The sequence below is a fragment of the Hemitrygon akajei genome, chromosome 10, assembly GCF_048418815.1.
Source record: "Hemitrygon akajei chromosome 10, sHemAka1.3, whole genome shotgun sequence".
NCBI classification, from domain to species: Eukaryota; Metazoa; Chordata; class Chondrichthyes; order Myliobatiformes; family Dasyatidae; genus Hemitrygon; species Hemitrygon akajei.
In genome coordinates, this window is record NC_133133.1 from 141,711,584 (window position 1) to 141,736,644 (window position 25,061).

Genomic DNA, 25,061 nt, shown 5'->3' on the forward strand with positions numbered 1-25,061 from the left:
GAAAAGAGAAAGTCCTTAATGAAAGTGCCATTGCTCTAAAGTCAACTGATCTTCTCAGGGTTCAACAAAGCATCCACTGCATCCCATCAATTCATCTGAAATATGAATCTGAAGAAGATTGTTTGAAATCCCATGGATAGTAATGACAACAAACTACTCAGGCCAGGGAAAATACAGCTTACTAGTTTATTAGAGACTATGGTAGACAAGCAGAAAGTGATGTATTTTGATGCATGGTTTGAGCTAATAGGAAAGATGATCATAACTGTAGAGTGAATGGAGGTGGAAGAAGAGGAGGACTGTAAAGATTTCAATGGAGATCAACAAGTCAGAAGAATAGCAGCATTGGGAGGTCATAGAGAGAAGTCAATTGGGTTTCCGGGAGTCAGCACTCTTTGGAAATTGATTGCATCCCAAAATATTTGTTTCTCTGAGAAATGTATTATGCCATTTGCACTTGATTGGTTAATGCCACCTCTATGGTTTGCCTCATAATTTTGTAGTTCATTCCATTTTGTCCAATCTCTCAGTTGAGGTTGATTGATTCTGAAGGTGTGTATTATGCAACCAATAGTAGACATAAATAAAGACTCATAAAACTTCCACTAGTTAACATTCATACCCAAATTTCTAAAACATGTCATGGGTATTGCAAAACAATTAAAACAGTGTGGGAATCAAGACAGCAAATTTGAGGGCTAAATAATAGCCAGCCTACAAGAGATAAATTCCAGCCTGTCTGGTGAGGTTCACTCCATTGAAACTTAAGAAGGGGTTTGCAGAGATTGTCCACTTGAAAAAGCAGGATGGCTTAAATTTAACATGTTATGTGAAAGGTTGCATCTCTAGTACTTCATGATCTCACTGGAAAAATTTCTCCTTGTGGTTCTGGAGTGGGATTTGCTCACTAAGAAGGATGGCATTGGCTGACATTGAGAACCAACAAAATAACAATAACTGTTTCATAACAAGGCTATAGTTGGGGGTTTCTGAGTCTGTAGTTATTCAGACTCAATCAATGAACCATACTTGAAAACCTTATTACTCTTCGCACAATTTTAAAAATAGATTTTGAAGTATGAAGTTGAAAGTATCCCTTACCTATTGCACTGACTATCTTTGAAACATGTAATATAGCTTAAAAATATTGCCTGGAAATTTGTCTCTGGTTACAAGTAATAAATGCCCTTAATAGACACATCGGTGTATTGTACACGGCCTCTCTTGTATTCTGGCTATATATGTGGAAAGTCACACTTGACAAACCTTTTAGAAAACTTCAAAGAGTTAACCAAAAATGTAGATGATGATAGGGCAGTGGATATTGTATATTTGGATTTCAGCATGTTTTTGACAAGGGAGCTTCTAGGCTGGTCTAGAAGGTCCCATTGAATCCAAGGAGAGCTAGCTGAGTGGATTCAAAATTGGCTCAAAGGTAGGAAGCAGAGGATGGTGGCGGAAGGTTATTTCTTAGAATGGAGACCGGTGACTAATGGTGTGCCACAGGATCAGTGTTTGGAACCTTGTATATTCATTATTTATTGTACGTAAAAGATTTGGATATGCAAGCACAAGACTTGATCTATAAGTTTGCGGATGCCATCAAATTAGGAGGTGTTGTTGATAGCGAAGAAGGTAATCGTTGATTACAAGGGGATTGATTGTGGAAATGGGTTGCAGTATGGCAATTTCATTTCAATAGATAAGTGGACTTATACTATGAATGGTAGGGCACTAGAGAGTGTAATGGAATAGAGGAACTTTGGAGTACAAGTGCATAGTTCATTGAAAGCTGCATCACAAGTAGAAACATTGGTGAAAAGAGCATTTAGCATGCTGGCCTTCATCAGTCAGGACATTGAATATTGGAGTTGGGATATTATGTTGCAGTTGTATAAGTCATTGGTGAGAATGCTCTTGGAGTATACTGTCCTGTTTAAGTCACTTTGTTATTTATTTGCTAAATAAATGAGCTGTTATTGCCAGGACAATAAGTTAACTATCAGAAAAATAATTTGACTTCTCATTTTTCTGGATGGTATATAATATTTTTAAGCCAACCAGTTCAGAAGATGGTGGTTTCAATGCTGGATTAGTGCCAAGTTTGACTTATTCACCCTAATAAGTCAATAATTCCATGAACACAGTGTCATGAAATTGTCAGGATATACAATATGAATTAGATGGACAATGACAGATTTTTCATTTGTACTATCCAAAGCTCCCAAGTTCATTTCTAATAAATGTCTATACATGAGCTCTTTCCAGTACGGTTCATTAAATAAACATCCGAGATACAAGTTAAGACCTGTGTAAACAGATTCACTGTTGTGAAATAAGCAATAGGGCCTGTAAATAAGGCTAATAATAAAATTGCCAAATTATTTCTCAAACGGCATACTGCCAGACTCTTAACTGAGTTGTCTACTAATGTTCCTTGCTCTGACAAAAAAAATACTTTTGTATGTCTTTCAAACTGTTCACATGAAGGTCAAATTGGTCAGTGCCAAATCTCAAGTACACATTCAGCTTCCCCTCTGAATTTTTATATTAAAAGCTAATTCAATTTTAATCTCAATACTTTATTTTCTTAAAGGTGGACTGTTCCAAACTGCAGAAGTGCAATTCTTTTTCTAGTCCTGGAGAATGATGTATATATTTCAACGAAAAATAATTTTACAAGCAATTGAAGACCGAAGAAAGGTTTCTGTAGAGAGAATATTGCACTTGAAGCATATTATATTTCATTTTTCCAAGACAGGCAGCCATTAACAGAGCGGAATTGTTTATGAAAAGAGGAAGTCCGAATTCCACTTATCAATCCATATGGATGAGAAATAGAGCAACATTTCCAGCAATAGTAAAGGTCACCACTGCCTCAACATTTATACCTTTAGCCCTTTATTCCTCAGTCTCATTGGCATATATCTTCTCCACATAGTCCTTGTATTTTAGACTTCAGACTGCAAAATGTCACAGTTGGATTCTTGAGCTAGTTGAAAACATAAGTGAAAATATTGCAACAGATAGAAACTCTTAAGTTCCTTAGACACAAGAGGTACTGCAAATGCTGGAAATTTAGAACAATGCACACAATGTGCCAGAGGAGCTCAGCAGGTCAGGCAGTACATATGGATGGGAATAATCAGACAATGTTTTGGGTTAAGACCCTTTATCAGTACTGGAAAGGAAGGGGGAAGAAGTCAGACTAGGGAGGGGAGGAAGAAGAACAAGGTGGCAGATGATAAGTGAAACTGGGAGAGGGGGATGGGTTGAAGTAAGGAGCTGGGAAGTTGATTGGTGAAAGAGATGTGCAGGAATTGTGCAGGAAGGCACAGAGTCGACTGTACTTCCTAAGAAGGTTGGCGTCATTCAATGTCTGTAGTGAGATGCTGAAGATGTTCTATAGGTCAGTTGTGGAGAGTGCCCTCTTCTTTGTGGTGGCGTGTTGGGGAGGAAGCATTAAGAAGAGGGACGCCTCACGTCTTAATAAGCTGGTAAGGAAGGCGGGCTCTGTCGTGGGCAAAGTACTGGAGAGTTTAACATCGGTAGCTGAGCGAAGGGCGCTGAGTAGACTACGGTCAATTATGGATAACTCTGAACATCCTCTACATAGCACCATCCAGAGACAGAGAAGCAGTTTCAGCGACAGGTTACTATCGATGCAATGCTCCTCAGACAGGATGAAGAGGTCAATACTCCCCAATGCCATTAGGCTTTACAATTCTACCGCCAGGACTTAAGAACTTTTTAAAAGCTATTATTAATGCTTTTTGAGATAGTGATTTAGATGCATATCATATTTTTTTTTTACTGAGTTAAGTATTGTATGTAATTAGTTTTGCTACAGCAAGTGTATGGGACATTGGAAAAAAGTTGAATTTCTCCATGGGGATGAATAAAGTATCTATCTATCTATCTATCTATCTATCTATAAAGGGTTGGAGAAGGAAGGATGTAATAGGAGAGGACAGAAGATCATGGAAGAAAGGAAAGGGGTAAGAGTATCAGAGGGAGGTGATGGCAGGTAAGAAGAGAAGGTGAGAGAGGGAAACAAGGGTGAATGATGAAGGAGAAAAGTGGGGGAGGTGGGAGGTAATTACCAGAAGTTCGAGATATCAGTGTTCACGCCATGAAGTTAGAGGCTATCCAGATGGATTCTAAAATATTGCTCCAAACTGAGTGAGCCCTTATCGTAGTAGTAGAGGAGGCCATGGACCAACATATCGGAATGGGAATGAAAAGTAGAATTGAAATGGGTGGCTACCAAGAAATCCCACTTTTCGTGGCAGGTGATGCAAAGGTGCTCGATGAAGTGGGCTTCCAATCTATGTTTGGTTTCACCGAAATGGGAACCAGTATGATAGAGCTGAGAATGAGCCAGCAGGATTACAAATAGATGATGGATGTAACATGAATGTAAGGAAGGACAAGCCAGTGGTTGGGTATAAATGCTGACAGAGCAAAGAGTTAAATTGTACTGCAGAGCCGAAATTCAAAAGGGAGAAGAATGCAGGACTGAAGGTGCTGTATTTAAATGCGTGTAGCATTCAGAATAAGGTGTACGAACTTGAGGCATAATTAGAGATGGTCGGTAAGACATGGGCATCACTGGGTCGTGGCTGAAAGAAGGTCATAGTTGGGAGCCTAATATCGAAGGATATACTTTGTGTTGAAAGGACAGGCAGAAAGGCATAGGCGGTGGTGTGGCTCTGTTGATAAGAGATGGAATTACATCTTTAGAAAGAGGTGACATAAGGTCAGAGAATGTTGAATCTTTATGGGTGGAGTTAAACTGCAAGGGGAAAAAAAACATTCTGGGAATCATATATAGGCCTCCAAATAGTAGTAATAATAGATGTGGGGTTGTGATTGCAAAGGGAACTGGAAATGGCATGTAATAAGGGTAATGACACACTTGCAATGAGGGACTTAAATATGCAAGGAGATTAGGAAAATCAGTTTGGTGTCAGCTTTAGAGCAGCTTGTGCATGAGCCTATCGGGGGAAGTCTATCTTAGATTGGGCGTTGTGTAATAACCCAGATATTATTAGGGAGCTTAATGAAAGGGAACCCTTAGGAGGCAGTGATAATAATATGATTGAAATCATACTGCAATTTGAGAGGTACAAGCATAAGTCAAATATATCAGTATCACAATGGAATAAAGGGAAATACAGAGGCATGAAAGAGGAGCTACCCCAGGTGGATTGGAGGAGGATACTGGTGGGGATGACAGGATAGCAGAGCTGGCTGAAGTTTCTGGGAATAATTCACAAGGCACAGGATAGATTTGTCCAACAGAGGAAGAAGTTCTTAAATGGCGGGGTAGGCAACCGTGGCTGACAAGGGAAGTTAAGGACTGCATAAAAGCCAAGGAAAAGGCATATAAGATAGCAAAAGTGAATGGGAAGTTGGATGATTAGGAACTTTTAAAACCCAACAAAAGGCAACTAAAAAAGCTATAAGAAGGGAAAAGATGAAATATGAGGGCAAGCTAGCCAATAATATAAAGCAGGATACTGAAAGTTTTAAAAGTTATATAAGAAGTAAAAGGGAGGTGAGAGTTACTGGAAAATGATGCTGGTGAGGTAGTAATGGGGATCAAAGAAATGGCAGATGAACTTAATAGGTACCTTGCATCTGTCTTCACTGTGGAAGACACTAGCAGTGAACCAGAGGTCCGTGAGTGTCAGGGAGTAGGAGTGAGTGCCATTGCTATTACAAAGGAAAAAGTGCCAGGCAAACTCAGCGTTCTTAAGGTGGATAAGTCACCTGGACTTGATGAACTATATCCCAGAGTCCTGAAAGAGGTTGCTGAAGCCATAACGGATGGATTGGTCATGATCTTTCAAGAATCATTTGATTCTATCATGGTCCCCGAGGACTGAAAAATTGCGAATGCACTCTACTCTTTAAGAAGGGAGGAAGACTAAAGAAAGAAAATTATAGGCCAGTTAGGGATTGTGTTGGAGTCTATTATTAAGGATGTGGTTTTGGTGTACTTAGAGACTAATGATTAAGTCGAAGTCAGCATGGTTTCTGTAAAGGAAAATCTTGCCTGACAAATCTGTTGGAGCTCTTTGAGAAATTAACAAGCAGGGTGGACAAAAGAGAGGCAGTAGATGTCATTTACTTGGATGTTCAGAAGGCATTTGATAAGGTACCACACATGAGGCTGCGTAACAAGATAAAATTCAATGGCATTACAGGAAGAATACTGGCATGGATAGAGGAATGGCTGACAAGCAGGAAGCAGTGAGTGGGAATAAAAAGGGTTGGCTGCCAGTGATTAGTGGTGTTCCTTGGGTCAGTATTGGGATCACTACTTTTCACATTATTTGTCAATGATTTGGATAATGGAAATGATGGCTTTGTGGCAAAGTTTATGGATGATACAAAGATAGGTGGAGAGGTAGGTAATACTGAGGAAGCAATGCAATTGCAGCTGGACTTGGACAAATTGGAAGAATAGGCAAAAAGTGGCAGATGGAATACAGTGTTTTTGTAAAACGAACAATAGTGTGGACTATTATCTAAATGGGGAGAAGGTTCAAACATCACAGGTGCAGAGGGACTTAGGAGTCCTTGGGCAAGACTCCTAGAAGGTTAATTTACAGGGTGAATCTGTGGTAAAGAAGGCAAATGCAATGCAAGAAATTGAATAGAAAATAAAAGCAATGAGATAATGCTGAGGCTTTATAAGACACTAGTCAGGTTGCATGGAGTACTGCCAACAGTTTTGGGCTGCATATCTCAGAAAGGATGTGTTCTGATTGGAAAGAGACCAGAGGAGGCTCACAAGGATGATTCCAGGAATGAAGAGGTTAACTATGAGCAGCGTTTGGCAGCTTTGGGCCTGTTTTCACTGGAATTTGGAAGAACATGGAGATCTCATTGAAACCTACTGAATATTGAAAGGACTAGATAGAGTGGATGCGGAGAGGATGTTTCCTATGGTAGGGGTGTTCAGAACTAGAGGGCACAGCCTCAAAATTGAGGAGCGACCTTTTAGAACAGAGGTAAGGAGGAATTTATTTAGCTAGAGAGTAGTGAGTCTGTGGAATGCTCTGTCACAGACTGCAGTGGAGGCCAAATCTGTGGGTATATTTAAGTCGGAAGTTGGTCATTTCTTTATCGATCAGGGCATCAAAGGGTATGGAGAGAAGGCAGATGTATGGGGTTGAGTGGGATCTGGGATCAACTATGATGGAATGGTGGAGCAGACTTGATGGGCTGAATAGTCTAATTCTGAATAGCATAATAGCCTATGTCTTATGATCTTATGATACACAGGAGGCCACACTGGGAGCACCGGATACATTAAATGACCACAACAAGCTCACAGGTGAAGTGCCGCCTCACCAGGAAGGACTGTTTGGGGCCCTGAATGGTAGTGAGGGAGGAGGTGTAGGGGCAGATGTGGCACTTGTTCTGCTTGCAAGGATAAGTGCCAGGAGGGTGATCAGTGGGAAGGGACAGTGGACCAGGGAGTCATGTAGGGAGCAATCCCTGTGGAAAGCAGAAAGTTGAAGGGAGGGAAAGATGTGCTTGGCCGTGGGACCCAGTTCGAGATGGCGTAAGTTGCAGAGACTTGTGTGCTGGATGCAGAGGTTTGTGGGATGCAAGGTGAGGACAAGAGGAACCCTGAGAATCCTTATCCCTCAGGTAGGAATTCAGGACCTAATCCAACCTTTTCTACTGGATGTTTATAAGAGTTAATCTTCGCTGTTACTTGAATACATTGAATCGATCAGTAATGGAAATTCTTGATCCAGGACAGTGTGATGGTACTGTGACAGTAGACCTAATAGTGCATTCTTGTTTTGTACAATTATGGAGGAAAATCCTGCTCATTCTATACTATTTACTCACCTTTTATAAACTCTTTTTCACCAGTTCAGGCCCTTGATTCTTCTCTATAATTAGGCACGAGTTATTGATTAAAGTAATCTACTCGGACAGCACAAGCAATTCATCTCTCCTATTGTTTAGTTTAATCATCTTGCCATGGTTGTTTCTTTTTGTGATTTGCATGGAATTGTGGAGAGAAGGTTGAATTACAATCTGGTATCACTATTAGATGCATAAACAACAACATTTAGAAATAAGAATTTCACTTAAACTGAAGCTTTGGTGATACGAATTTAATCCCAATTCAATTATTTAATCAGACCTTATTTGATCAGTTGTGATTTTTGCCTACTATCAATAGACATCTCTTTCTGATAGAAATTACACTATATTGCTTTCAGTCAGTATGTCTTTGGGTTCTCTTCCCTTTTCGTAGCTCAAAGGGGAGAAATTGCCATGGTTGAATGTAGCAGCGTTGTATCTGAAACCCAAAGCTACTGACAAATTATATCAGCCAACATTCTGCAGATATTGCAAAATATATCTTCCTCGGCCATTCATTTCATTTCAGGAAAGGGAAGTGCAACAGAACCGTTAGCTTTGTGACTATAAAGTTCTATTCTTTTATATTAGGCTTAGTTCAAGGACAAAAGTATCGAGTGCTGAAACAAAAAACGTGCACCTATTTCTGCCAATTGAAAAGGAAGGGCAGACTGATTTTTTTCCATTTGAACAATATTACCACATGAGAATTTTTTTTTAAAAATTAATTTATTATGACATTGAAATAATTTGCAACCTACTGCACCACATCGAGTGCAGAATCCATCAAATTTTCCTAATGTGGTTATATGGGATGTGATACTGTTTCAGTTAAAATACTAGTTTAGCAACCAGAATTGTGGAGTAGTGAGCAGGAAATATGAATTTATATCCCACAATGCCAGTTTAAGAAATTAACTTAAAATAATTAAATACACTTAGAATTATTTTTGGAAATATTTGTTCCAGTAATAGTAGTAATGAAAATAGAAAATTCTGGGGATACTCAGCAAGTTAGGCAGCATTTGTAGGGAGATTTAATAATTTTTCAGTAACTGTTCATTGGAACTAAGAAAGTGAAAATAACAGGAGAGTTTTAAACTGCAGAGAGGAGGGTAGCTAAGACATAGGGAAAGATTTGGTGCTGACTGTGAGGAGTAATGACGGCTGGTTAAAGATAATTGACTACGATTAATTAGCATTAATTTTCTTCTGTTAGAAGCTACTTTTAATGCAATTTGGTTATCTGGACAATTTTGGTCTTCACTCCATCACAGATATCTCATTTCTTCCTCCACCCTTCTCAATGTCTGAAACTTATAATATTCCTGTTGTTACTTTCCCAGTTCTGACAAAAGGCAAATGACTCTGATCTCTCTGCATAGATCCTGAATGACGTGTTGAGTTTCCTCAGAATTTTGTGTGCACCACAGTGGTTCGCAGATCAAGGGCAAATAGGGGTGGACATAAAAGGGGACAACCCACCCACTTTTAAATATGGGTGGACAACTATGTCCACATCATATGGCAAATACATCTTTAAAATGTATCCATCTGTTTCCCCATAAATACTATACTAATTCCTACTCTAGTGCTACCTAATATTTCCATTCATGTATGTAATTTATTCCTCTCTAAAGCTAAAGACTGATGCCTACCCCTTGCTGGATCATTTTATGTCTAATCCAATTGCATTAGTGAACCTTGTCATGTGGGCATTGATGCCATTCATGTTGACGTGCAATCCATTCACTTTATGTAATTTCAGTTTGCCCCTGATCTGGTCTCAGTGGACTCCTAGAATCTGATATCCTGTCCTTCACACACTGTAATCAGGGTACTTTCTACTTTCATTTGCATTTGGAGTAATCCTGAGATTATAACCATCAGCATCCTACTTTCTGATTTTTTTAAAACTCCTTCCCTAGCTTCTAAAAGCCTAACTTCAGATCTCCGCTAGTGACTTTACTGTGCTGTTTATGCCGCTGTGATTCACGAGCTCAATCTTTCTCTATTATACTGCTGCCAACACTTAATGTTGTGCTAACCTCCCCTTCTGTACACCAATAAACTTCGGGGGAGATGTTATCTTAAAATTTTTAACATGGTAGCTTTGAAATATGGTACTTGCCAAGCAAACTTAAAGCTTAATATTCAGAATTGCTCTCCACATGGCAAACAACTGAAATGACATGATTATCTTCAGATGCAGTTATGCTCTAATCCGTATTCTCCATTCGTAAAAGCAGCTGGTTTCAGATGATGTTATCTGCCTGTTTTAAGCAGCAATTTCTGCTTAAAGGCTTATGATTGATGAGTTCACTGTTAAATACACTGCTGATTGTAAATCATCAGGGCAGCTCCTCTGACCCATTACTTTAGCAATTTTGCCCTTGACTGGTTTTGTGCCTGAAAAGGCGTTGATATGGATCTAACATGGAATCCCTTCACCATTCAGGACAAGGAATACCAATCAAATAAGGATTATCGCCATACCTCTGACACAAGTCTTTCACCCCAGTGACTTCTAAATTAAACAAAGGAATAAATTGTGTTTCCACCCATGCCTAGCTAACCAGTTAATAAGTAATTTTGATAATTGTGTATAATTTATGCCCTGAGTTTGTAAAACAGAGGTTCTGATAAGTTTCTGGGATGCTTAATGGTTACAGCTGGAAAATGGTCTGATGGGGTCAAATGACAGATCCTTGGAACCTAAGATGTAATTTTATTCAATTCCCTTTATGATGCCACATTTAGTATCTATGCTACACTGAATAACACAAATAACTTTATACCATAACTACAAGTACCATCAAATACTCCATGTAAAGGGTTTTGTAGGTGCCTTTCAGGGGCATTGACATCAAATCCAACTCTCATCAAATCACATCCTTAGACTCATCAGTCTATCCATACTGACACTGGTTTACTTCATGAAGATGCACAACAGAGTGAAAGAGCACAGGTACAGGCCATTCAGCCCACCTACTCTGCACTGACCATCTGGCATCCATCTTTACTACTTCTGTATCAATCCCACTTTTTGATCTCCCCACAACTTCCCCCAGATTCTACCACTCATCCACATTTGGGGGCAATTTTCAGTGGTTAATTTACGTACCAATACGCATATCTTTGGGATGTGGGAGAACATCAGAGCACCAGCAGGAATTTCTCACAGTCACTGTAAGAACATGTAGAGCAGAGGTTCCCAACCTTCTTTATGCCATGGACCAACACCATTAAGCAAGGGTCCATGGACCCCAGGTTAGGCACCCCTGTAGAGGATGTTTTAACATGCAGAGGATTGAACCTGGGTCTCTGGACCTATGAGTTCTACTGCTATCAACTGTGCTGTCTAGAAAGGATTGGTAGTTCACCAGTGTTCAAATGGAGTGCTTGAGGGGTGTGGGTAGTATCTCACAAAGACAATCAGCATCAAAATTCTGTTACATGATGGTGAATGCCATCAAGTGCAAACAAGTATCATTCAACCATGATTCTACCACTGCAGTGGAAGACAGGCAAGCTGTAGATCTCATTGATGGATAGGGGGGGGGGGGTGGAGGGGGGGGTGATTGTGTGCAGAAATGTGAAGGGAGATAAGGGGCTGGTCAATGTCTATGATTAGATGATAGAGAGGAGTTGGTAACTTGAGAAGTGAGATTCAGAGGCAGAGGCACCATAGCTGTTGATGTCCTTAAGAGCCCATGCTCTTATGTTCTTCAAATGTGGGCTGTTCAGGACATCAGCAGCAATGATGGAAGGCATGAGTACTAAGAAGCCTACCTAGAGGAATAATACAAAAGATATCCAATACCTCAGTGCAAAGGTTCAAGGCAAATTCTTCTTTGCAACACACACAAAATGCTGGAGGAACTCAACAGGCCAGGCAGCATCTATGGAAAAAAGTACAGTTGACGTTTTGGGCCAAAAGCCTTTGGCAGGATTTTTTTCTTTGCCTCTGGATAAGATATGCTTAGGTGCAAGTTGTCCATATGCACACAATAATTTTTGCAATGTGACATAAAAACAGGCATTCAATAACATCTGAAGCCACTAGAACGGCCCAGAAGCTGCCGGGTGCACGCATACCCCACACATAATGGGCCTGGATACAATTTGCAGTAGTGAACATTCACATAGCGCACAAGTATAACACTGAACAAGTGAATTACCAACCCACAGAATTATTTTTGTTGTTGGCCATTTCTATAGATTTGTTAGGATATCTGTTGATACTTTGCTGAAGTTGCAGTAAAAGATCAGAAAATCACATGAATTCCTCCTATAAAATTCAGCAGCCCAAAAGGAGACCATTTAACCCACTACACTGACCTCTCAACATCTATTCATTTATTCCTGATCCTCTGCTTTTCTCCTAAAAAGCCCCATTTAAGTCTTTTTAATGTATCCATTTCATTTTTAAAAACAATTAATTTGTATTTTAAAGTTTTGGGTAGAAAAATTCTTAATAAGAGCTTTGCAATGAAACAGTCTTACAACATATCCCCTTTGATTTTGATGCATACATCATGGAATGTTGTTACTTGGTCTATCATGTCTGTGTCAACCCCTTGTTTGGGCTAATAACTTGTTCTGTTCCTGCTCTTTCCCCCTGGGGTCTGAATATTTGTTCCCTTCAAATATTTAAACAACATTCTTTTAAAAGTAACTACTAAACCAGCTCTCAACATTCCTTCAGGCTGTAACTTCCAGATTGTGCCAACTCATTGCATTCGTTTTACAAAGAACTTTCCACATGCCAGATCTGATTATGCTAACATTTGAAATCTTGGTGAACTTTCTCTTCTACCTAGGCATTCTGGAGATGGACATTGTCATTGGAAGTAGCCCTCTACAGTTTCTTTTTTGAGCAAGATCATTAAATTCCTCTTCATTCTGCACCTAAGAGTGGGCTGACTTGTTCTTTATATGATTTCTGTTACCACTACATCTCCCCTCTTTTCCTTCTGTAATGTTTGCTCAAAAATGTAGTGAAAATTCTATAAGAATTGTAATGGAGTACCATTTTCTAGCAGCTGTAGCATAAATAGGTTTGAGTTAAGCACACTTATCAGTTGATATTGAATTTCCAGGCCCATGGGTGGTCTTCTGTTCCATTGACATAGACTGCTCCTTCTATCTCCTCACATGAGACTATGTCTATGAGGTGTTTGCAGTCAGAAATATCTCATTAATGTTGCCAAAGCTCTTTATGTACTAAATGTGGGCAGAAAGTTGTGACATCGCAGCTCAGTAGTCCTCACATCTGAATATCAGCCAACTATTGCCCACAGATATATAATCAGCAAAAGACTTGCCAAGACTTGCGTTAACAATACACGTCATATTGCTGTTACATGTACATTTTATTCTTGGCAAAATGTTTTTCAGACCTTGAGTCACATAGTAATAACATTCCATTAAAATACACTATACAACTGGAAAGTGCATGTTAAACCTTTGACAGTAGAAAGAGCTGTAACACTGGCCCCCAGATGATGATAATGTGGCTGTATTTGTCATGGTTTCTCCCTCATCTGCTATTTTCACAGCATTTTGGTTTGTTCAAAGACGCACCAGTTAATTTTCCTATCAGAAGTTTGAATTTTGCATGAGCAATGACTAGATTTGAAAACTTCATTACAATGATGACTTTTGAATTGTGTGGTTCAGTGCTCTCCAATCTGGAGAGCAATTGAAATCAGCAACCTCATATTCTGGCACTCGCAATATTATTGGATCTTTAATTTATTTGTTCAATATAATATGAACTAGTGAGAAGTTTAATCAGAGTATCTCCATTGTCTTTACACCTGCGTTAAACTTTATTAATTTTTGTAGTGAGTTTTTATGTTTTCTTTCCTCACAGATATTGATGAATGTTTAATAAATAATGGAGGATGCGACCATTTCTGCAGGAATACAGTTGGCAGCTTTGAATGTAGCTGTCGAAAAGGCTACAAGCTCCTGACAGATGAGCGATCTTGCCAAGGTAAATCTCCATCCACTTCATTTCCTACTCTGTTTGCAGTCAAAAAATAAGTTGATCTGAAAATAAAAGCAAGTTGGTAAATCTACGTCTGGATACCAATGTTCAAATGACACTAGTTTTCTTAAACTAAAACTTTGTAAAGAACATGACAGCAATTTGGTCTTTCTGAATAAGTTATATCAAGATGCATAATACAATCATGAACATTAATAAATTCTAATTTGAGAATTTAAGTTGATGATTTATTTTAGTCTTGAATTGAAAGAAGACTTTTATATTGATATTTTAACAAGAGAGCTTCAAATAATTTGGCTTTAATTGTCATGATGGGGCAGAAATGTGGCAATAAGGTTTCGGGTGTTATTGTGCTTCCCATCAGATTTCCATTGACAGAACATAATTTTCATATTAAAAGCTCCACCAATTGATAACAGTGTAGTAAGGCTCTTTCAGGATTGTGTCCATATGTTTGGATGCAGACATGGGCTGAAATTGTTATTCTGATTTTGCCCAGCAATGGCAAAATCCATCCTTGATGCCCAGTCCCAGATCCAATTACCACTAGAACTCCAGGAGTAATGCACAAGGGCATCTTTTTAAAAATAATGAACCAATCCAGTATACTATGAGGGAAAGTTGTTTATTCAAATCTATAATGCAGGCTAATGAACCATGTAAGCACTAGTGCCTTTAAACAAGAAATGTATTTGAAGATGAGTATGTGAAGGATTTCTCTTGTGAATGGCTATATCAATCATACAATTGATGTTTTCTTTCACCGGGACATTTTGGAGTGAGAGAAATATCTTCAGTATTCATTCTGTTGAGCAAAAACAAGAGACTTTATCATGTGGCTAATGTTGGCTTGTACTGAGATTTTTGTTGGCTCCAGAAGCCAAACCAAAACTGCAGGATTGACTCCATCAATAAAATGCAGTCAGTCCCTGTTCAGGGTCAAAGTTACTCATTGAGTTTATGCTGATCTTTGCTCTGTTTCTTTACCCTAAAACAAACAAATTGATGGAATTCATATGTTAAAATTCTTGGCATCAGATTTCTTGATGAAGTAACAGTCATCTTCACGTTGTTTGGAGCCAAGTATCTGACTATTAATTTTAACTAATGGCCTGATATAAGCTTGGCTGCATCTCAGTTCTATTTAGTGTTTACAGTTGTTATTGGTAGTACTAATGTTACTAGTTCTAAGTGTGTCAAATATAAATTCACCTCTTGAAGCAATTCGATGATAGCATTTTTGACCAGAGTTGAGCTTTAGGTCAGAAGGCTAAAGGTTCAAGCTCCACTTTACATCATAAACATGTAATCTGGGATAATATGTCAACACAGGACTGAGAGCCTAATTTATTGGAGATGACAGCTGAAGGTGGCCAGCCTTTCTCCCAGGTGCAGATAAATAACCCAAAGGAAATTTTGAAGAATATGTGGCTTGGCAATATTATTCACACATCACTACAAAACAAACACAAAAGATTAGATGATTAGTTGAGCACAGATGTATCAGCATTTTTGCCTGTCAACACACTTCTCAAAATGTATTTCATTGATTGTAACTCATTTTGAAAAATATTAAGAAAATGGAAACTTTCAAACAACTGTAGATTTGTTCATCTATCTGAATGGACCAAATAGTTAGAAATATTGTGTGCTAACTCTAATATTGCATTTTTGGAAACTTGCAATTAAAACATGAAAGTTAGTTTCAAGCAGTCAACAAGTTTTAAATGAGTGAACATCATTTCACAAAGTTGAGGGTTACTGTGAGATATTAATCTCTCAGCTATTTCCTGCTCAACGTTTTAATATGTTTATTGAGGTTGGCAGATATCCATTAAAATATGGATAAATACATTGCTGAAATAAATTAATTTAGGATTGTGCTCTCCCCTTCATGTACCACAGGATAGTAAATAGTGTGGGCTGGTTTATAAGATCACAATTCTGTCTTTCATAGTTCTCACATAAACAATGAAAATAAAACTCAAAACCATTACAACACTTGGATGTGCTCCTTAGGTTTTCATGGATAACAACACATGTCTTGTCCTAATGATTACAAAATTGATTCCTCTGCTGGTAGCGCTAAGGGGGTTGTATCAGCAAAGTGATAGAGTAATAAAAATGATTTTAAGTTCCAGATTCTGATATGTTGCATGATATAATTGTTGGTAATTTGAGAGTTTGCCACCCATGAATCACAGCATTATGCAAAACACAGATCTTCCATTACTGTATGTTTTCCTTATTGATTACAAGAATCAATCAATTTTTTAAAAAATGGGATTATATTTAAATGCTGAGCTACTTAAGCAATTTTTTCAAGATATTTCCTGATATACCTTTCAGTCTGAACAGATTATTCTGTTCAAAACGGATTCTCTGTTGTCATAGTATGGCAAGACTGATGCCACCTGAATTTTTTCTTCCTTTACCATTGTAGTTGCTAATTTTCTTACCTGATTTTGTTTATATGCCTTGTTTTCTTTCCCTGTACAATCCTGTAACTGCTGTGAAACTGACTGAAGGAAAAAGTATTGGAAATACTTTTTCATTTCTCTTTAAGTTCATGATCTGCCATCTGAACGGGGAAAATACAAGTACAGAATGGGGAAAGAGGATTATAATGGAAGATAATATAGTAGAGGACAGAAGAGATTAAAAGAGGAGGGGTGTGACTGGGGTGTAAAGACACTGGCAAATAACAAGATAGTCTGGAATACTAGAAGAAGAATACTCCCACATTACTAGCAAAGAATGAGAACAGTTACAAATGCTGGAAATCCAAAATTGGACTTTTATTGATTCCTTTGGCCACAATGTGGAACGAGATGATGACGTTTTGATCCTTGAGTCCAGATTGTGTTTTGTTTAGGGTAAGAAATGGAAGTGAGGTCAGACTGGATCAGAGAATTAAAGGGACAGGTAGCTGAGAGCCTCGAATATTCCTGGTGAACTAAATGATGGTGTAATACAAAATAGAATGACCCTTTTCTAAAGGCTTCCCAAAACTGAGTATTCAGCAATTACAGCTTTTTCATCTCATACTTCAAGCATTTATCTCTATTTTTATCAATCTGCTGGTAATTTTAGATACTCTTCTCTCTTTCTTGCCTCCTTCAGATCTATCTTTTGTTATTAGCACCTATCCCATGTTATTTCACCCAATCCAGCAGCCCAACTGTCAATTCTTGTATCCCAGATCTTCCTTCGCTTTCTCTGTTTTCCATTTTCCCTCCTCTCCCCCTTTCTCTCCATGTTACATCTTGCTTTGTCTCTAACTTTCCCATGTTCAGAAATGTCCTCTCTCAGAAGTGCTACCTGACTTGATAAGTACTTCTAGCATTATCTCCTCTATTTGCTTTTCTCCTTAATGCCTTTATTATTTTTTCTGTCTAATTTTCTTTCCTTTTTTCTTTGATGTAGGCTTAGTGTGTTTGCCATGGTTAAGTTATGCTGCCTTTGATTCAGAAGGTCATGGGTTAAAGCTCACACTGAAGATGTGCAGAAAATCTAGTTGACATCATATATTAATAAATTGACTAAATGAATGAAGCAGCATGTTATCTTTCAGTTGAGACTTACATTATGGCCCTATCTTTCTGGTAGACAGAAGTTTTGAAGAGGAGAAGATTTCTTTCTGCTATCCTTCAAATAACATCTTTAAAAAATCTTTACCTCATTGCTGTTTGTTGTTTAAATTAATTGCTCCATTTCCTACAATCCAAAGTGACTACATTTCAAAGGCCCTGCTTGGGCTGTAAATTACTTTGAAATGTTTTGAGCTTGTGAATATTCTCTATCAAGTTTCTTCTCTGCATAAACCTCTTCAGTAAAGTTTTGTTGGATTAGTGTACAGAGAAAATCTTTGCTTCACAACTCTTGCATTTCAATTGTTTCACTTTAAGTAATCCTTAAAGAAAAATAAACCCCAAATTTTCTCCCTCGAGGAATGAAATCCACACAACTACCTATGATAATTGACCTTATTTTCTCCTCCTACATGTAACATTAAATAATTCATGCCGAGAACTTATTGTACTTCCTTACAACACAGAAAGAGGACATTTGCTCTTTTAAGTCTGTGTTGATTCTCTAAGCAATCCTTTTTCCCCACTGATCTTCCCCATAACCTGTTCACCTCACATTCTATCCCTCACCTCACACTATGGGCAGTTTGAAGTAGCCAATGAATCAAACAATTCACTCGTCTTTGGAAAGTGAGAAGAAGTCAGAGTAGCCAAGGGAAACTCACACGGCCACAAGGAGAACATGTAAACTCCAAGTTGTATCAAAGATCTGCACTGAATTGGGTTGCTGGAGGTGGGTAACAATAGTTCTTTCAGCCACTAAAGGTGACAATCAAACCCATAGTACCTGAGCTAACAAATAAATTAGACTTCTTTGGAATAAGTAAGAATCAGTATTTTTGCTTGAGCTAATTTGCAATTCAATGGGCTACCGTCCATGGTATTGATACTTTGATGAAGAAAGGATACATTTGGATATCTTGGAATGAGGCTTTTAAAGATGAGGATTGGCAATAGAAGCCATTGCTGAAAATTTCCTAATTTTCTGCAGGGTATGAAAATCAAGTTCCTGTATTAACTATAATCAATATGAATGAATTCTATCATCCATGAAAGAATATAAGTAACCAACTCATAGTATAAAGAATGATATGGATGGGAAAAAGAAAGGAAAGTATTAACTTTTAAGTTGTTTGGTACAAGCTAGATTAACCATTTATTTAAATCCAGCTTGTTGGTCAGTGATCTGGAAAATCACAACAATAAGGACACTGTGCTCAGCCGAATGCTTCATTTAACATCTAGAAATACCAAAGACTCCCATTCAAAATAAGCTGACCTGGGGATATTCTGCCAGATCAGGAAACACTAATCACATCTAAGTGAATATTCTAATAATTGTAATTAACACTGCAGGCAAATGAATCACTCCCATCATTTTCATTAACAAACTTTGGTTTCTATTTATTATTGTCCCAGTCACATGAAAGGCTGTCAGCCTCACTTCTTTAAAAATATACAGTATTTATGTTTTTGCACGTTTTAAAAAAATCTATTTAATATACATAATTGATTTATTTGTTTATTGATTATTATTATTTTACTTTATTTTTTTTCTCTCTGCTAGATTATGTATTGCATTGAACTGCTGCTGTTAAGTTAACAAATTTCATGTCACATGCCGGTAATAATAAACCTGATTCTGATTCTAAAACAAGAAATCACTGGAGGGAATATAAACTATATATTGCTCCCACAAGTGCAATAATGTTATAAATGTTTTTGGCTCACAGTCCCAAATATGGCCCAAGTCCAATGCTTTAGAATACAGCATTCATCACCTTTGGAATTAAACAAGTGTTTAGGGTAGGCTGGTGCAGAATATCTGAAGGTGGCTCTGAGATCCTACAGCATAAACAAGGACAGCCTATAACAGAGCAGTGAATGTATGGTATCAGTTTTGTTTTCTGAGTGGCATTTGATCATCGGCTAAGTGATATAAAACACAACGCATTCTGCTTGGAAGAATGCAGTAGGTCAAACAGCATCTGTCGGAGAAAAGGAATTACAGGTTGAAACTTCGCATCAGGACCCACAACATCAGTATATCTTTCCCTCCCACAGATGCTGCACAATCCACTGACCTCCTCCAGCAGATTGCTTGTTGCTCTATATTCCAGCATCAGCAGTTTTTTGTATAATAAACCATACCATACAAAATATACATTTGAGCTTCTCTCTGCTGTCTGCAGGGTGATTTCTTTAAAGCCTACTCTTTAAGCAATCAGGCACCCAAATTATTGTTTTCTTGAGCATTCAGAACTACAAAGAGATTTTTGGAATATACTTTCAGAAGTAAGTTGTCACACCAAAAGACTTTAATGTACATTGATCGCATTTCATCATTGCAAAAAAAAGTCCATTTCTATAGCATCTTTCTTGACCAGGATATCCTGAAGTTCTTCACACTCTCCATTCTTATACTGAGGGACAGCAGGCAGAGGTATGACACTAAACCAACACTCTACCTGCATCTAGGCGTAGTTATAAACTATCCAGTACCACTGTTCTGAAGGTGAATTGTCTCAGACAATTTTTATCACTAAATCAACATTGTGCAAACCCATTAACTGCCTGTTAACATGTTAGTGTTTGTAGGAGATGTGGACAGCCATTTTGGACTCAGAGTTTACAAAATCTGGCAGAGAGCTCATTTTAAAGGTGGTTAATTGGCTGTGTAAGCTTTAGAATATTTTAAAGAGAGATGAAATGTATATAAACACAAAAAATTCTGCAGATGCTGTAAATCCCAAGTAACACACACAAAATTTTAGAGAAACTCAGCAGGTCAGGCAGCAGCTATGGAAATTATTAAACAGCTTATGTTTTGGTCCAAGACCCTTCCTCATTACTGGAAAGGAAGGCAGAAGACACCAGAATAAAAAGATTGGGGGAGGAGGAGGAGGATAACTGGAAGATGTTAGTTGAAGCCAGGTGGACAGAAAAGGTAAAAGGGCTGTAGAGGAAGTGGACCATGGGAGAAAGGGAAGAAGGAAAGACACCAGGGGAAGGTGATAGGTGATTGAGAAGAAGTAAGAGGCCCAAGTGGGGAAGAGAAGGGGGTGGGGAAAATGTACCTAATAAAGTGGTCATTTTGTGTATGTTTATGATCTTCTGCTGCTGTAGCCCATTCACTTCACAGTTCGACGTGTTGAACATTCAGAGATGCTCTTCTGCATACCACTGTTGTAATGTGTTACTGCCTCCTTACTGTCAGTTTGAATCAGTCTGGCCATTTTCCTCTGACCTCTCTCATTACAAGGCATTTTCACCAAAGAACTGCCCCTCACTGGATTTTTTTTTTGCATTTTGCACTATTCTCTGTATACACTAGAGACTACTTTGTGTGAAAATCTCAGGAGATGAGCAGATTCTGAAATATTCAAACCACCCCATTTTTCAGCAACAGTCATTCTGTAGTCAAAGTCACATAAATCACATTTCTTCCCCATTCTGATGGCTGGTCTGAGCTACAAATGAACCTGTTAATCATGTCTGCATGTTGATCATTGAGTAGTTACAACATGATTGGCTGAGTAGATATTTGCAATAAAGAGCAGATGTACCTAATAAAGTGGCCACTGACTGTAGTTGTCAATAAGATTAAAGATTTTGTTTTACAAGCCTACTTTCAAATATTGATCTTAAGAAAAATACTTATATAGAATTTAAAGTAATAAATTTGGACTGTGACCATGCATTTTATGCCTCAATTGTCCTGTAGCTTTCAAAATGTGCCATTAATATGAAGCACACTGAACATTTTCTTGACAAAGGCAGTAATATGCTATGCACTCAACATCCACTGGCAGTAACAGAGCAGGCACGTCATGGCATCAGTGCTGAATGCTGATTTTGGAGTTCCACTCTCTCACTGATGACTTCACATTACAGAGCACTAATTTAACAGCATTAACGTCCCCCTGTCCTGAAGTCCATCTTTCCTTGTGCTGGCATTGGATAAATGGATTCATTAACTACTTAACAAATTGAATTTAAAAATACTGAAAATACAGAAGATGATCAACAGATAGGCAGCATCTGCAGAGTGAGAAATAGTCAACTTCTCAAGTCAATTACCGTAACTCTTATTAGTAATGGAGAAATAAGAAGCCAAGGATGGATTATGTTGCACAGAGGTGGTGGAGAGAACAAAGGGGATATCTGTGATAGAGTAAAGAACAAGATTGTCCAGGTGACACACAGACTGTTAGTAAAATCAGTAAGAGCATGATGAAGGTTTGTTAATCATAGCCTATCTGTCTAGAGGAGTTTAAGTAGAAGTGGTTGAAGAGGGAGAGAGAGCGAGAGAAAGGGAGTGAGTGAGCAATGCTGAAACTGAGATACTGGAATATCTGAAATGAAGAAAAATGCTGAAAATACTCAGATCAAATAGCATCTGTGGAGAGTGGAAAAAATCAAGAGGGAGAAAGAATTAGAGCAAATAAGAATAAAAAAAGTAGACACACGGCTCAAAGCTCAGTATGAAATAAATACATTCCGATTAACGAGGCACGAACACTAGTCCAAGGAAAGGAAAGAACTGTTTCATTGGAATGTGCTTCACCAGAACCCCGTGGGGACCAGTGTCCTGGTGAACTTCATTACTAGGATTGTAGATAAGGTTTTAAACTAAATAGCGGGAGGGAGGACAGGATGTGTAATAAATCAGAAGAAAATTTGAGACCAGCAGCGAGGATAGTGAGGGTTAAAATAACAATCAAAGTGTAACAGGAAGGGGCAGAAAATGTAAGCTGAAGTGAGCATCTCAAAAGTAAACCCAGAGTAAGTAAAAAGAGCTTTTAAAATTCAAAATGTAATATTCTTTATTTGAATGCGCATAATTATTTGCGCCTAGATATGCTGATGTAGGGACCAATATAAGATGATCTACTGGTTATTAGGGACACATGGTTACAGTGTGATTAGGACTGGGTGCTTGGTTATGTAATGTTCTAGAAGAACTAGTCAATTGAGAAAGGTGGTGCAGTTCAAGGTAAATTTATAATCGAAGTAGAGATTCATTTTCATGTGGGTATTCACAGTAAATACAAAAAGAAAAATTAAAAATTGAAAAAAAGCAGTAAGTATTGAGAACATCAGATGAAGCATCCTTGAAAGTGAGTCCATCAGTTGTGGGAACAGTTCAGTTATCCCCTTTAGTTCAAGAGCCTGATGGTGAGGGTCCTTGATGATGGATTCAGCTTTCCTATGACAGCACTCCATGTAGATGAACTCGGTGGTGGGGAGGGCTTTACCATGATGGCTGTATCCACTAATTTTTGTAGACTTTTCTGTTTAAAGGCACTCATGTTTCCTTACTAGACCATGATGCAACCAGTCTATATACTCTGTACCGTACGTCTATAGAATTTTGTTGAAGTTTTAGATGTCATGCCAAATCTTCACAAACTCCTAAGAAGGTAGAGGCACTGCTGTGCTTTTTAGTAATGGCACTTACATGCTGGACCCAAGACAAATACTCTGAAACAATAACACTGAGGAATTTAAAGTTGCTGACCCTTTCCACCTCTGACCCCCAATGAGGACTGGCACATGGACCTCTGGTTTCCTTCTCCTGTAGTCATTAATCAGCTCCTTGGTCTTACTGACATTGTGTGAGAGGTTGTTGTGGCACCACTCAGCCAGATTTTCAATCTCCCTCCTATATGCTGATTCATCACCCCTTTTAATTAGGCCAAAGACTGTGGTGTCATCAGCAAACTTAAATATGGCATTGTAGCTGTGCTTATCCTCACAGTCATAGGTATATAGTGAGTAGAACAAGGACCTAAGCGCACAGCCTTGTGGTGCACCTGAGCTTATGGAGATTGTGGAGAAGATGTTGTTGCCAATTCAAACTGTCAGGGGTCTGAAAGCGAGGAAATCAAAGATCCAGTTGCAAAACTGGGTATTGAGGCCTAGGTCTTGAGCTTATTGATTAGTTTTGAGGGGTTGATAGTACTGAATGCCAAGCTGTAGTCAACGAAGAGCATCCAGATGTATGCACATTGCATCAAATGTTCCTGGGCAGAGTGAAGAGCCAATAAATGGCATCTGCTGTTGACCTGTTGTGATGGATGCACTATTTATCAAGGAAGATATCAGATGTTGCTGAGTCATGATATAGATGCAGGAGTTAGATGGAAATCATGACTAGCAGGAGAAACAATTAAGGTTTTTAAAAGTTAGCTTTATTTATCACATGTACATCGAATCAACAATATGTACAATGAAATGCATTATTTGTGTCAATGACCGACACATTCCAAGGATGTACTGGGGTCAGCCCGCAAGTGTCATTATGCTTTACAGTGCCAACATAGCATGACCACCAATTACTAACACTTACAAACAAGCTGGATGAACTCAGCAGGTCGGGCAGCATCTGTTGAAATGAGCAGTCAACGTTTCGGGCCAAGACCCTTCGTCAGGACTGAAGAAGGAGGGGGCAGGGTCCCCATAAAGAAGGTGGGGGGGAGGGTGGAAAACCAATCAGAGGAAAGATCAAGGGGTTGGGCAGGGGAAGCAGGGAGGGCATAGGCAGGAGAGGTGAAGAAGGAATCTAAGGGGAAAGCACTATGGGTAGTGAAGAAGGCAGAATCATGAGAGAGGTGATAGGCAGCTAGAAGAGGAGACAGAGTGAAATTGGGATGGGGGAAGGGAGAGGTAGGGAATTACTGGAAGTTGGAGAATTCGATGTTCATACCAAGGGGCTGGAGACTACCCAGACGGTAGATGAGGTGTTGCTCCTCCAACCTGAGTTTGGCCTCATCATGGCAGTAGAGGAGGCCATGTATGGACATATCCGAATAGGAATGTGAAGCAGAGTTGAAGTGGGTGGCAACCGAGAGATCCTGTTTGTTGTTGTGGACGGAGCAGAGGTGCTCGACGAAGCGGTCCCCCAATCTGCGTCGGGTCTCGCCGATGTAGAGGAGGCTGCACCGGATGCAATAGATTACCCCAACAGACTCACAAGTGAAGTGTTGCCTCACCTGGAAGGACTGTTTGGGGCCCTGAATGATGGTAAGAGAGGAGGTGTAGAGACAGTTGTAGCACTTGCGCTTACAGGGATAAGTACCAGGTGGGAGATCTGTGGGGAGGGACACGTGGACCAGGCAGTCACAGAGGGAACGATCCCTGTGAAAAGCAGAGAGGGGTAGAGAGGGAAAGATGTCCTTAGTGGAGGGGTCCTGTTGAAGGTGGCAGAAGTTGCGGAGGATATGCTGGGTCCGGTGGCTGGTGGGGTGGTAGGTGAGGACAAAGGGAACATGGTCTCTGTTGTGGTGATGGGAGGATGGGGTGAGGGCCGAAGTGTGGAAAATGGAGGAGATGCGGGTAAGGGCATCGTTGATGATGGCAGGAGGGAAACCGTGATTCTTAAAGAATGAAGACATTTGGGATGTCCTGGAACAGAAAGCCTCATCCTGGGAACAGATGCAGCAGAGACGGAGGAACTGAAAATAGGGAATAAAATAAAATTACTAACCCTTGCCAGAATGTCTTTGGAATATGGAAGAAAACCAGAGCACCAGGGAAAACCCACACGGCCATGAGAA

General features: G+C 39.0%; 1 protein-coding gene across 3 annotated transcripts in view; it reads left to right on the forward strand.

Moving 5' to 3' along the window:
- scube1 (signal peptide, CUB domain, EGF-like 1) overlaps nt 1–25,061 on the forward strand; it is a 260,941-nt gene that overhangs the window by 173,827 nt on the left and 62,053 nt on the right. For all 3 annotated transcript variants that reach the window (XM_073059144.1, XM_073059146.1, XM_073059145.1), the window contains one exon: nt 13,775–13,897. In XM_073059144.1, coding sequence (XP_072915245.1) covers nt 13,775–13,897 — 123 coding nt within the window. The remainder of the gene's footprint in view (nt 1–13,774; nt 13,898–25,061) is intronic.